This window comes from Cibotium barometz, chromosome 15 (genome assembly GCF_041138505.1).
Source record: "Cibotium barometz isolate CiBa-2024 chromosome 15, ASM4113850v1, whole genome shotgun sequence".
NCBI classification, from domain to species: Eukaryota; Viridiplantae; Streptophyta; class Polypodiopsida; order Cyatheales; family Cibotiaceae; genus Cibotium; species Cibotium barometz.
The window spans coordinates 3,107,075-3,119,848 of record NC_141060.1 but is presented as its reverse complement, the minus strand read 5'-3'; the positions used below and the strand labels follow the sequence as shown (position 1 = coordinate 3,119,848).

Here is a 12,774-nt window from a genome sequence, read left to right as displayed (position 1 = left end):
ATACCTTATATAAGTATATATATATATATATATATATATATATATATATATATATATATGTATGTATGTATGTATGTATGTATGTATGTATGTATGTATGTATAAATATATATATATATATATATATATAATAGGCTGCCAACTTTGCTATGAAGCACAAAGTTTTTTTATCTACCATAAATTTCTCATCCGTACTTTGTGTTATAGGAACTGGATTTGCATGAGGTGCATTTTGGGATATTTCGGAGCACTAGTGTGTGTGTGTGCGCGCGCGCGCTTATCCTTTTAGGATAAGGTGTATGTGTGAGAGCCTATCAAAAGATAAGGCCATTGTATATATGTCTCCTTTTGAGTTTAATGAAATGATAAGCATTGCTGCTCACTCCCTCTCTCTCTCTCTCTCTCTCTCTCTCTCTCCTCGCTCTGTTATAGAGATATGGAGACCTAGTTCTCCTCCCTCACACTAACCCTAAACCTAACATGTGGCATCAGAGCCATCTTTGTCACGAAGAGGATGTGCAAATTTTTTTGATGATACAAGTTCATTGCGGCATCTTTATCTCAAAATCGGCACAGTAAATTTGTATCAATCTTTGACAGCAAAGTTGTAGATCAAACTCAGGGCTATACTTGTGCTTTTTATAGCTCCTCAATCCAAGCTACAATTCAAGAGATACAATGTCTGCAAGCTGAGGCTATTGTTTTACTCTGAACGACAACCATGTCTACCACCATGGGGATTTCAAAATATGGGATCACCATTGATAGGTTTTCATGTCAAGGCTTTGCTCTTTGGAAGACAAAGATGCAACTCTTGATGATGCACAAAGGTGTATGGAAGACCATAACCCAAGATGAATCCGAGCACGTTTGAGGTGACCCAAATCAACATCCTGCATGGGGAGACAAGAATGAAGCAACCCTTGCTCTCATTGGTCTTGGATTGGTGGTGGATAATCTTCTTCATCACTTGGATCTAACAAAGACATCCAAAGAAGTGTGGTCAATTCTAGAAGCTAATTTTGGTGGTAACATTAACAACTCTAAACTCTTCCTTAAGATGCAGCTATATGGCTATCTCTACCAGCCTAATGATACTCTTAAGAATCACTTAGATTCTCTTAGTCTCCTATTTCAACAACTTGCGACACTTAAGTGTCCACCAGATGATGATGATAAGAAGGTCGTTCTTCTTAATAGCTTGAGAGATTCATGGACATTGTTACACCTCTCAAAGTTGGAAGAGAGATGTCCTATGAGGAGATGGTAGCAGTTCTCATGGAAGAGGATAGGAGGAAAATTGAGATTGACTTTTCAAACAGAGCTTTTCTCACAAAAGGAAACCCTAAGAAGTGCTTGTACTGTAAGAAGCTTGGTCATACCGCTGACCGATGCTATAAGAAAATTGGCAAGCAATAAGAAAAACATCATGTTCGTAGCTAGTGGTTTACCTATTGATATAGATGATGATACAAATCCTCCACAAGCAGTAGAAGAAGCAATGAATGTTACTTTTCATTCACTATCTATTGATGGTGGTTATGATGAGATCTCATGGTCTTTCTAAAGGCTTGGGTACTCTATCCTGGGATGTGTCCCTAAAATGATCTTAATAATGTGTTTCTCTTTATTTGTGTCAATAAAGGTTCTCAGCCTTGAGATGTCCCTCCTAAATTGATGGTTTTGGCTGTATGTTTTGCTCCTTATCTCCATGTACCCTTATTAGAAGCCAAGGGGTTTGTATTGAGTTCCTTATTATCATTTGTGGTCAAACTATGTCTCTCTTGTACCTGTGAGTCTTGTAAGCCCATGTTCAAGGCTTATCCTCTGAGCCATGTAACTAGAGCCTTTGAGCCATGTAACTAGAGCCTCTGAGCCATGTTACTAGAATCTTTGAGCCATGCTACTAGAACCTCTGATCCATGCAAGCCTACCTCTGCGGTTATTTACATTCTCCATGTACATGTGAGTCTTTGTATTAGTCCAAACCATAGTGGCCTTGAAGGTATCTTAATAATCACCCTAGCTCCGAAGGGGGGTTTGTTGGGATATTTCGGAGCATGTGTGTGTGTGTGTGTGTGTGTGTGTGTGTGTGTGTGTGTGTGTGTGTGCGCTTATCCTTTTAGGATAAGGTGTATGTGTGAGAGTCTATCAAAAGATAAGGCATTGTATATATGTCTCCTTTTGAGTTTAATGAAAAGATAAGCATTGCTACTCTCTCTCTCTCTCTCTCTCTCTCTCTCTCTCTCTCTCTCTCTCTCTCTGAGCTATTGAGACCTTGTTCTCCTCCCTCACACTAACCCTAAACCTAACAGTGCGGATGGCTAGCTTTATTGGCACTCCATATGCATGCTCATGATGTTTGGTCACAAATTGATACACATAATTATGCAAGCACTTGATTTTTTGTAAAAATGTTGTTTTCTTGTCTTGGATGCAAATGAGATGCAATCACAAACAAAATGGTAAGATGCACACAACTAGGATGCAAGTCCTAATCTATCCTAGCTAAGTGTAAAAAGAAATGAACAAAAAACACACGTTTACCTATCCAAAACACAAGTCCTATTCTGCACACACTTTCTATGCACATGTCATGGACTTCACTTAAAGATTCAAGTAAAAACATACAAACTCTACCCTCTAAGGTAATCCTAATAGGTCCTCAGAAGATTTCCAATCTCCCTAGTTACCAAGAAGTGTGAAAGTCCCACCTTCACCTTCTTCTTCTAAAAAGATGTGAAATACTCTAGATGGAATCTAGAGGACTGTGCAAGTAAACTAAGGCCACAAACATGCTTTAACCTCTCTCTAGCCTAGGTACTAGTCCCGGGCAATGGCACCAATGTTCGTGGATCGACAGATAAACACTTTAGTCTAGCAAGAACTCACAAACAAAATGTTTGCAAGGACGTAGTTGAGCTGGCTAGGGCGTGAAAATAGCCATGCAAGTGTCAAGAGATGGCCAGAGGTAGTGTGGAATATGTGAATCTCAACTACAACAACACTCCCTAAGATCGTACACACTAATCTCCAGTGGTTGAAGAGTGCGAGTGCGGTGCGTGTGTGTGCAGCACACAGAGAGCAAGAGCTTGGAGAAAAAGATAGACGCGAGACATGAGAGGGGACTCCTTGTCACAATGTGTGACTAGGGGGTTTGAGAGTCCTTATTAGTTAGACTACAAAGAATGAATGGTGTCCGGCCGCCCACGTACTTACGGCTGGCACATTGGGCTTTACCACCCCAACAACCTCCCACTTAAAGGCCAATTTGCCTTTAAGAAGTAAATGTATACAAGGTGTGTATGTGTATATATATACATACATACATGGTAGAACAATGATCTATCGAAGGCCCATCTCAATGTCCGACACTGCGCAAACTGCTCTGAAGGAAGCCCCTTGGTAAGATCTGCACGGTTCTTACTGGTGTGAACCTTGACAAGCTGTATCCTCTTATCCTCCAACACCTCACAAAAGAAGTGATATTTCACATCCACATGCTTTGTCTTCGCATGAAACACTGGGTTCTTTGCCAATTGTATAGCGTTCTGGCTATCACAATGCAACACAAGCATCTCAACATTGATCCCCAAGTCTCCCACTAGACGAGCAAGCCATATAGCTTCCTTGCATGCTTCTGACGCTGCAACATACTCAGCCTCTCCGGTAGAAAAGGTGATGCAAGACTGTAAACGAGATCGCCATGAAACTGGACCTCCAGTGCAAGTGAAAACATAGCCTGAAGTGGACCTTCTCTTGTCCATATTTGCTGATTATAGTGATACTACCAACTGGACTTGATCGACACAATCCACCTATGGAGGTGATGCAAGCATACAGCACTAGTCTGCCAGCTTTTGCCCCGAAAGAGTGCAACCCACCCTGTCGGAGTCACACACACCTGGAATTTTCTCTGCAACTTAACTAATAATAAACAAACACAATGTGCACTATGGGCATTAAAAGTTAAAACGCTTGGAGAAATTTCTCCAAAAATGAAAAAAAAATCAACTCAAAACAATGGTTGTAATATATATTGCAATTGGGTCTGCAAAATGGCATTGCCTCCCACTCACCTAGATTAGATCCAAACATTTTTTTGCATGTGCATGGGATTTTATCATTCAATGTCTATGCACGACCCTATAATGTGGCCCTATTTCATGCAACACAGAATTATGCATGGATAATAGGATATGCTGTGCAAGAAAAAGGTCTTAAACAATTAGCTCAAGGGCTTTTGATGGCAAGGATTGACTACCTATATCAAAGAATTATAAGCACAGGTACATTCACACACAATTGTAGGTCATAAACATTCAAACTAAGTGAGAGAATCATTACCTGCATTAAGAAATGCTTTCAGGCAGAGAGATTAATTTATTGCGCGAAACATTGAGAACTTTCAATCTCTTCAGTAGACTTATGGTATCAGGAAGAGCAAGTAGCTCATTCCTCTCAACATCAAGAGTGTGGAGCTCCCCAAGCCCACCAGAGGAATCTGGTAACATGTTCAAGAGAAAAAATTGGAGCTATAGTAACATGTACAAACACCCCCCCCCAAGTGCACAAACTTGACAAGAATCAAACTATCACCCCTCTTATGAGAGGTAACCACCATGACCATCTGATCCATGGACCACAAAAAATTTCTTCTTCAATATCTGTAGTTGACCTATAAAAACTAATGCCCACCCTGTAACCACATTGTCCACAGTACGAGCTTCTACAGTATGATGTAATTGTAATTAAACTAATGAACACATCTATAACTACACTGCCCACAATGTGCTCCCATAGAGCTTCTAACAATATGACGCAACATTATGCCAAATATTCTGCTAACAATATGCAGACCTACACTATGCTAATAGTATAGTTTTGAATACAGCTTCGAACATGAAAAGATACAATTGGTGCAAGAAAAATAATGTAAGTCGACATGTTCCAATATACTCATTTTCCACCAAAAGGTTTGCATTAAACCCAAGTCTCTTGAAGGGGGCCAAAAACCTGAACATCAAAATGGAACAAGAGGAAATCGGATCGGATCCCAAAACAACACCTGCAACTTCAGCCCTCTCTTCCTACACACCACATGTGATCCATGTTTCAGCTCCTTGTCATGGGTTAAGAAGATTCTACAATAGAAACTTGCACAGAGGCGAACTAACAGGCGTCATAAGCCTTCAGGGAGTAGTTCTTCATGAATTGGAAGTCCTCATGGTGAGACTGCCTACCTCCCTCATAATCTGCAAGTATGCACACATCCAACATTTCTTTATACAACCTCTCTACAGCTGCTTCTCGAATCGCTTTATTAACAGCTCCCACATTTGCATTAGCTTCCTTCAGTTCCTTTATCTTCTCTTTAAGTATTGTTGTGGTCCAACCTAACAAGTCCTTAATCATCTTCAGATTCTCAAGTCTAAACTTTTTCTTAACTGTGACCAGCGACTGTTTAAGGCTACTTGCAACCCACACTTGCACCTAGAAAAACAACAAAAAACAATGAAAAAGTGTTTCCATTTCTATGCTCGATAGTTATTAACATGCATGCCTACCTGTAAACTGCCACGAGTAAACCAACTACGTTGAATCCAAAGACCAGGAAGCTTCGTGTTGGCTCTCATCATGACGTATGCAACCTCCGTATATGTGGTCGCACCCACTCTAAAGACAAATGGCTGATCCAGTAATTTTAATACAGCAATTGCCAAATCTTGGAATTCCGGCACCCCGAGGAGCTGAGCAACATAGACAGTGTCGATTGCAACATGGGACCGCTCCTTCAATTTTACGCTTTCTTTAGTGACCTCCATGAAATGGGGCAAATCATCTACGTAGAACACATCTGCGAGCGATCTCTTCCTACAAAACAAAATAGAAAGAACATACTTTTATGGCCATCCTAGTCCTTTGCAATGCTTGGCTTCTCAAATGTTGGAGGTCTAATGCTTGGACATGGCAAATTAGACGACAAATCAGACATACTCCATCACAAGTGCCTATTCTGATTGTGGAAAGACATACTCAGAGGAGGTTTGCTATGTCCAAGCATTAGGTCTCCAACTATCAAGAAGCGAAGCCAATCATGGGCAGCCACTCATAAGAAGCACTTCGCAAAGGCATGTATTGTTCCACCCTCCAAAGTAGAGTTGCTTCAACTCAATCTAACCTGAGATGATGCTAAAAAATGCTGAGAACATATCAAATAAGGCAAAATGAATAACAAAATTAAAAAAAACATATGTTACAAAAGACCGACCACCTAATACAAACGATCAACCACCTGTGATGCTAGCACAAACAAAAAAGCTGTAGTCGAACATCCGGACATGTAGATATTTGTGTTAGCGGTCATACCTGATGTGTCATGGCCATGTATTTAATGGGCTAGCCACCCTAAGTTAAGGGCGCCCATTTAGGGTTACTTTGGTCATTTTTATTATTTTCCACAATTATGAAGCCTTCAAGAATTGTAGGTGGGTCGAGCAAGTTCATGGGGGGCCTATAAACAGGCCCCCACCCTCCTTGTAAATATTCATCTCTTGAATAGCCATTGCATTGTACACTGAGCTTCTTCTCCTTCATGGCAATAACGCTAGTGCTTTCCCTCTCCAAGAATTAGATCTCCAACAGTCCAAAAGTCGGGCATCAAGTCACGGCTAGCAACTGCTTGCAGCAACAACAGGAATCTTTAAATATTTAATACAATGTGTTCACAACTTAATTATGCCATGCTAGATGTCAATTAAGAAAACCTGAAGGAATGAAGGCTAATCAAAGATTGACACCGACATCACAGGAAGAAAACCACAAGCTCTCTCTCGCTCAAAGAAAGTCAGATACACAATGGATATGAGGAACACCCTCTATTGTCCTTACTTATCATATGCGGCCTTTTTTTCAAAGGGCAATGCCATAGAAGCTGACAATTGTCTTGTATGCATATGGCTTGACAATATCCGTATTCCGGCACCAAAAATTACATTTGAAACTCAGGAGGAACACATCTGACAAGGCAAAATGATAAGACTGCTTGCAACAACTGTATTGACAATGGCTTGCTTATATACAAATGGCTCTCAATTACATCTTGACTTCTCATCTACCTTCGCGCTTCTTCTCGTACAAAGGAGCTCCTCCTCCTCTCTGAAATTTGGGGTCCTCAAGTAGAGGTGTGATCAAATCTGTATTGCCAATCATCTTAGAGACCTCTTTAGTGCACTTTGAGATTACAGCGAATCTCTTTCTGCAAAACTCCGTCCACTCCTCTTCACATAACCTGAGGTGGCAACGACTAGAAAACATGAACATAAAATCCCAATAATGTGAGCTACAAAATAAGGATTACAAATCTTACATGGATGGGCAAAAACCAGGTCTGGACAGTTGTAAGTCTGCTAGTTGAGCTAGAAACTCATCATTGGACAAACTGAAGTAAAGAACCCAGTTCAGTTCAAGTTGAGAATGAGGCTATCATTGTTGCAAAGGGAGGGGAGAATACGTCGACCAATGAATGCCAGTTTCCGCGCGCGCCCACACACACACACACAACAGTCCCATAAAACTGCCAGAGAAAGACATGTTGAGACTGGATTGTGTGCTGCCATTTACACATTGGCAAGCAAAGACGAGACAATTAAGCACATCTAGACAAGCAAGCACACAAAAAGAAGCTAAAGCCACAGATGCATCATGCAAGCAAAAAACCAAGAAAAGATAAAGCTTACCGCGGTAGCTTGAAGCAAGAGTTTCCAAATCAAAGATGGGGCCGATGAGCCATGGCATTCTCCTGCAAAGTCAGTATAACTTCTAACTTACAATGAGGAGGAAAGATGCGGCGATCGAGCGACATGATTCTTCTGCAACGTGCCAAGAAAAGAGAAGACACGATGAGAGAACAGGCGATGCAGACTGGCGCCCCGCAGGGTTCTTCATACTGTCAAGCTTCATTATGTGGTGCCTTGCAAATAGTAGGTTGACTGCTTCACAGTAGCTATAAAGAGAGTGAGAGGTATTAGTTTTTTGGTGTCTGCAATCTCATTGGAGGCCTTCTCAAAAGGCTATCACACTGGGAGAGTGGCCAAGTCCCAGAATGTCCAGTTGGACGTCCATATCAAGCCCCACTTTTGAGGAAAGTGTGCCGGCCTAACCAAGCCGACCATCTTTTGCAAAAAATGCCAACTTTTCAATTTGATTGGTTGTTGAGAGCCCTTTTGTCAGATTTGGCAGCTTTTTGCCCATACGAACACTGTCCCAATGTGACACCAAACTACTACCTCGCATTTCACATCCACTTGACTAAGCGACCATGAAGTGCCAGCTCAGTCCGTATGCGTTCCCTCAAGACTAAGTGACACGAGAATTAAGGAGGGGTGGAGAGGCAAGGGGATCAATGGCCAAGAACTCATCAGGAGGAGGCTGCTACATTTTGGCCCGTTAGATGTAAACGCACTAAACGTGAACGTTAAAAATTACACTCGAACGCTAGTTGCCGGATCGTGATGGTTTGTGCATCTGCCTCTCAAGTAGCCTACTTGGGTTCAAATCCCACTTTGGGGGACATAGGCCAATTGCACTTTTGCTGAGCCATGTTAAGTGCCCGCCGTCAACTATGTTTAGTGCTCGCCATCGGACATGTTTAGCAGCATCCAATGGCCCAGATGCATCATGCATTTGGGACCGTTGATTCCTTCTCCAAGCCCTCTTTAGTTCTCGTGTCACTTAGTGTCGAACTCAGGGTACCGGAATTCCAAGATTTGGAAATTGCTGAATTAAAATTACTAGATCAGCCATTTGTCTTCAGAGTGGGTGCGACCACATATACGGAGGTTGCATACGTCATGATGAGAGCCAACACGAAGCTTCCTGGTCTTTGGATTCAGCGTAGTTGGTTTACTCATGGCAGTTTACAGGTAGGCATGCATGTTAATAACTATCAAGCATAGAAATGGAAACACTTTTTCATTGTTTTTAGTTGTTTTTCTAGGTGCAAGTGTGGGTTGCAAGCAAGCCTTAAACAGTCGCTGGTCGCAGTTAAGAAAAAGTTCAGACTTGAGAATCTGAAGATGATTAAGGACTTGTTAGGTTGGACCACAACAATACTTAAAGAGAAGATAAAGGAACTGAAGGAAGCTAATGCAAATGTGGGAGCTGTTAATAGAGCGATTCGAGAAGCAGCTGTAGAGAGGTTGTATAACATGTAGGGTCTTTGAATGTGTATGAGACTACATTCTCTACCATTGCCCCGGTAGCTCAGCAGTAGAGCAGTCAGCTGTTAACCGATTGGTATCTGTCAGCAAGACATTTACCTAATCATGAGCTTCTCCAGCTAATTTTAGCGCTGGCCATGTCTGGACTCTTTAGAGCTCCTTCCACCAGTGCCTTGCTCAGCCCCATAGCTACCATAATCCATTCCATGAAAACCCACATTTGACAAAGGGTACAGCCCTCCAAGTGAGCCATTCTCCTGCCTTACTCCATAACTTGGCAGCATGTTGGCACTTCCAGCATAGGTCAATCCAGGCATAGGAAGGTTGGTTCCACTGATACCAGAATCACGGCCCTTGAAGATGTTGTTGCGAAGCCTATTCAGAACTTGAACGAAGGCATCCAGAACTACATTCTCGTCTCCAGTAATCTGTCCAAGAAAGAAATGTCAGCATTCTGATATCATAGAAAATGTGTTGCCACATTTCAAAAACAGGAAGAACTTTACCTGCACAAGTTCATCATTCTCGCTCGCGCATTTGGGAAGTTCTTCCTTGGGAGGAATGCGAATGCTGGCCCTTGTAGCCTTTCTAATTTCGCTTATAATACATCCACCCTTCCCTATTATGCAACCAATCTGACTAGCTGGAACCAGCAAGCGAGCCATACAACTGTTGACGTCCTGGTCCTTATCAGATTGCAGATCTACCAGACGGTTGTGTACTTGTAGGGCTGCCTCAACCCCAGATGATGATAAACTATCCGTAAACTACATTGGGCCAACATAGCATAAGTAAGTATCTAGGAAACCAAACTTATATGCAAGTATCCACATGATCTTTACCTCAGCTGAAGTAATCACAATCACACGCTCATCCGAGTCTGGAACCAGGTCACCCACTTTGATATTGGCACCAGTATCCTCCCGCATCTTTCGTATGACACCACCCCCCTTCCCGATTATACTGCCAATCCTATCATTCGGGCATAGCACTCTGAGAACCAGCTCGTCTTCAATAGCACCTTCAGCTCCAACAGCATGTGTTGTAGTAGCACCATATGAAGGTGGCAATGGAGCCATAGGCCATGCAGTTCCATAGCCAGCCCCACCATAAGCTCCACTCAGTGATGCCAGGGAGTACCCTCCAAGGCCCATCATAGAACCTCCAACAGGTGTGGGAGCAAGAAAAGATCCACCTTGAGACAAATAGGTACCAGAAGAATATAAACCGCCACCTGCCATCATTGAAGGCACACTCGTAGGGCCTGGAGGCATGTAGAAACCTTCCAAGGATCTTCCTGGCACCCGATGTGGATTCTCATACAGCCGGGATGAAACAGCCTTCAAAGCTTTCTTGACTAATGCAGGATCACCAGATAGCTAATGACCACAATAAATTACTGTTAGCCATATGTAACCGCCATGATACACGAATTAAACCAGCCCTGGAATGCTTAAACAACCATTTCAGCACATAACCAGACCATTAAAGATCAACCCACACTTGAGCCTCTAGCCTAGCTGAAAGGACACATCTTACTCTATGATGAGAACCTGGGACAGAGCTGTGATGAAGCTAAATTATAAAGGCTCACCTGTACCATCTCGTCTGTGCTGGATACCCAAGGTGGAATCTGCTCCTTTGGCAAAACCCTAATTTGAGCTCCTATCTCACGTCTCATCTGCTCAATGATCTTTCCACCCTTTCCAATCACACAGCCAATCTGGACATTTGGCACGAGGAGCCTTGCAGTAACAGGGCGCGGGGGTTCATCGTCATCATCATCAAAAGCACCAATGTCAACAATCCTAGCATGGACCCTAAAAAGAGCTTCTTGTGCAGGGCAAAGGCTGTGTGTCTCAGAATCCTCGTCATGGCGGCTATCCTTGGATGAAGAGCAGATGTATATGATGCGCTCGTCAGAACCCGGGATGGGATCCTCCACCTTGATTTTCGACCTGCACTCCTGTCTGAGGGCTTTGATGATGGACCCCGCTTTTCCAATCAAGCTTCCGATCTTCGATGCAGGGCACAAAATACGGTATTCGGTTTCGGCAGGTGCAGTGGCAGAGTCAGTGTGTGTTCTCCTTTTCTGCCTGCCATTGTGTTCAGGGGGTTCATCATTGTAGCGGGGGTATGACCGTTTCCCCGAGGAACCAAAATAATGACCGCCATCCATGGTGAGAAGCAAAGCACGAGATAATCAACGGGAGGGCAAGAAGTCCCTGGAAACCTGAAAGAGGACATGGAGGATTGCAAAGCCAATAAGGAGAGTAAACAATTGGTAGAGCTTCTAGAAGGCTGAAAAGACTTAAGGCAGATGGTGGCCATGGATTCATGAGGCTTAAGACAGATGGCCATCAGGTCATCAAGGCTGGCCACGGCATCACTAGGCTTAGGGCAGATGGCCATAGCATCATCGGGGCTACCATCGTTACAGCCATGTAACACTTTGAAGGAAAATGTGTAGCTAGGTAGCTTTCAAGCAGTGCAAGATGTGGGTGAATCAGCTTAAAGTTAAGTTAGGCTTAGTTAGCGTAAAATTAAAAGCAGCACAAAAAGGTTAGGGTAAACACTTAGATTTCAGCTTAGTTTTCTGGTTAATGCAAAAAATAGATCTCTCCCAAACAGCAAAAGACACAGGTTTCAGAGGGCAAAAGGCACAGGTTCCCGCCTTACAAAAAACACGCAGGTTTCAACCTCTGTTACTCTGTGAAAAATTAGGCTTTAGGGCGAAATCCACACAAAACTTATATAGTAGAAGCGGTTACGGAGACGCAAGGCAGGTAAAGGGGAAGGCTTGCCTGACAAGTCTGTTGTGAGTAGCTCCAAGCTCCACGGCTACTAAGGGAGGGCAGCAGCGGCTGTAAGTGAAGCGCTTCCCAAACAATAGAACAAAGCAGCAATCGATATAGAGGAGCTAACTTCGAGCTCCACGGCTATGGCGACGGCCAAGAAGAGACTCAGATTTCACTTTAACCCTCACCGCCGTTGCTAGCTTTTGTGAACCCTAATTCTGGCAAGTTCCCCTAAATCTATCATTTTCGTCCAGTCATTATTTCTTTTTAATTTTAAAAATTAACTTGTTTTTTTTAATTGCCAAGATTTACCCAACACAGCAGATAATAGGACCCCAACATCTTTTTATGGAATATACTTTTAGATTAAGGTTTTAAATGTTGAAATCAGCTCAAGATTTTGGGAGATTTGGTCATGACTTAAATGGAAAATTTACATGTGGGGTGATTTAATTTTTTTACAATTAACGGTCCAGAGCTCTCTCTCTTTATTAATGACGGTCCAAGTATTCTTCAGCCCTAAACATGGCATGTTTCTTCGTGCATACAATGCTCTCGCGTGTGAGCCTTGTGTTTGCTGAGGCTCCCTCCTCGCCCTAAGATCTCTCTATCCAGCACATCTCTCTATCTCTCTCGCCTAAGGTAGGATGTTTTTAGTAGAACACAACCAGGGGGGGCACATAGCTAAGCTTTGGGGAGGCGTTGAAGTGATTTGAACTAGCTGAGAGGTTAGATGGAGGAGAAGGAGGGGGGGG

At 42.8% G+C, this 12,774-nt stretch overlaps 1 protein-coding gene across 1 annotated transcript; it reads right to left on the bottom strand.

Moving 5' to 3' along the window:
* Positions 1-8,960: 8,960 nt before the first annotated feature.
* Positions 8,961-12,239, bottom strand: LOC147630854 (RNA-binding KH domain-containing protein RCF3-like). The gene is made up of 5 exons (XM_086809226.1): positions 12,026-12,239; positions 10,816-11,454; positions 10,064-10,600; positions 9,728-9,988; positions 8,961-9,649 (listed from the first exon to the last, which is right to left on the bottom strand). Exons 2-5 carry the CDS (start codon positions 11,398-11,400, stop codon positions 9,347-9,349), a joined length of 1,686 nt encoding a protein of 561 aa, XP_086665352.1. The 5' UTR covers positions 11,401-11,454; positions 12,026-12,239; the 3' UTR covers positions 8,961-9,346.
* Positions 12,240-12,774: the final 535 nt, after the last annotated feature.

Bases quoted from the DNA above. Each gene is read 5' to 3' on its own strand.
- LOC147630854 (XM_086809226.1), bottom strand. From the start codon at position 11,400: ATGGATGGCGGTCATTATTTTGGTTCCTCGGGGAAACGGTCATACCCC. The intron at 10,601-10,815 runs GTGAGCCTTTAT...TGTGGTCATTAG, and splicing joins GCACAGACGAGATGGTACAG to CTATCTGGTGATCCTGCATT. The intron at 9,989-10,063 runs GTAAAGATCATG...GGCCCAATGTAG, and splicing joins TTGTGATTACTTCAGCTGAG to TTTACGGATAGTTTATCATC.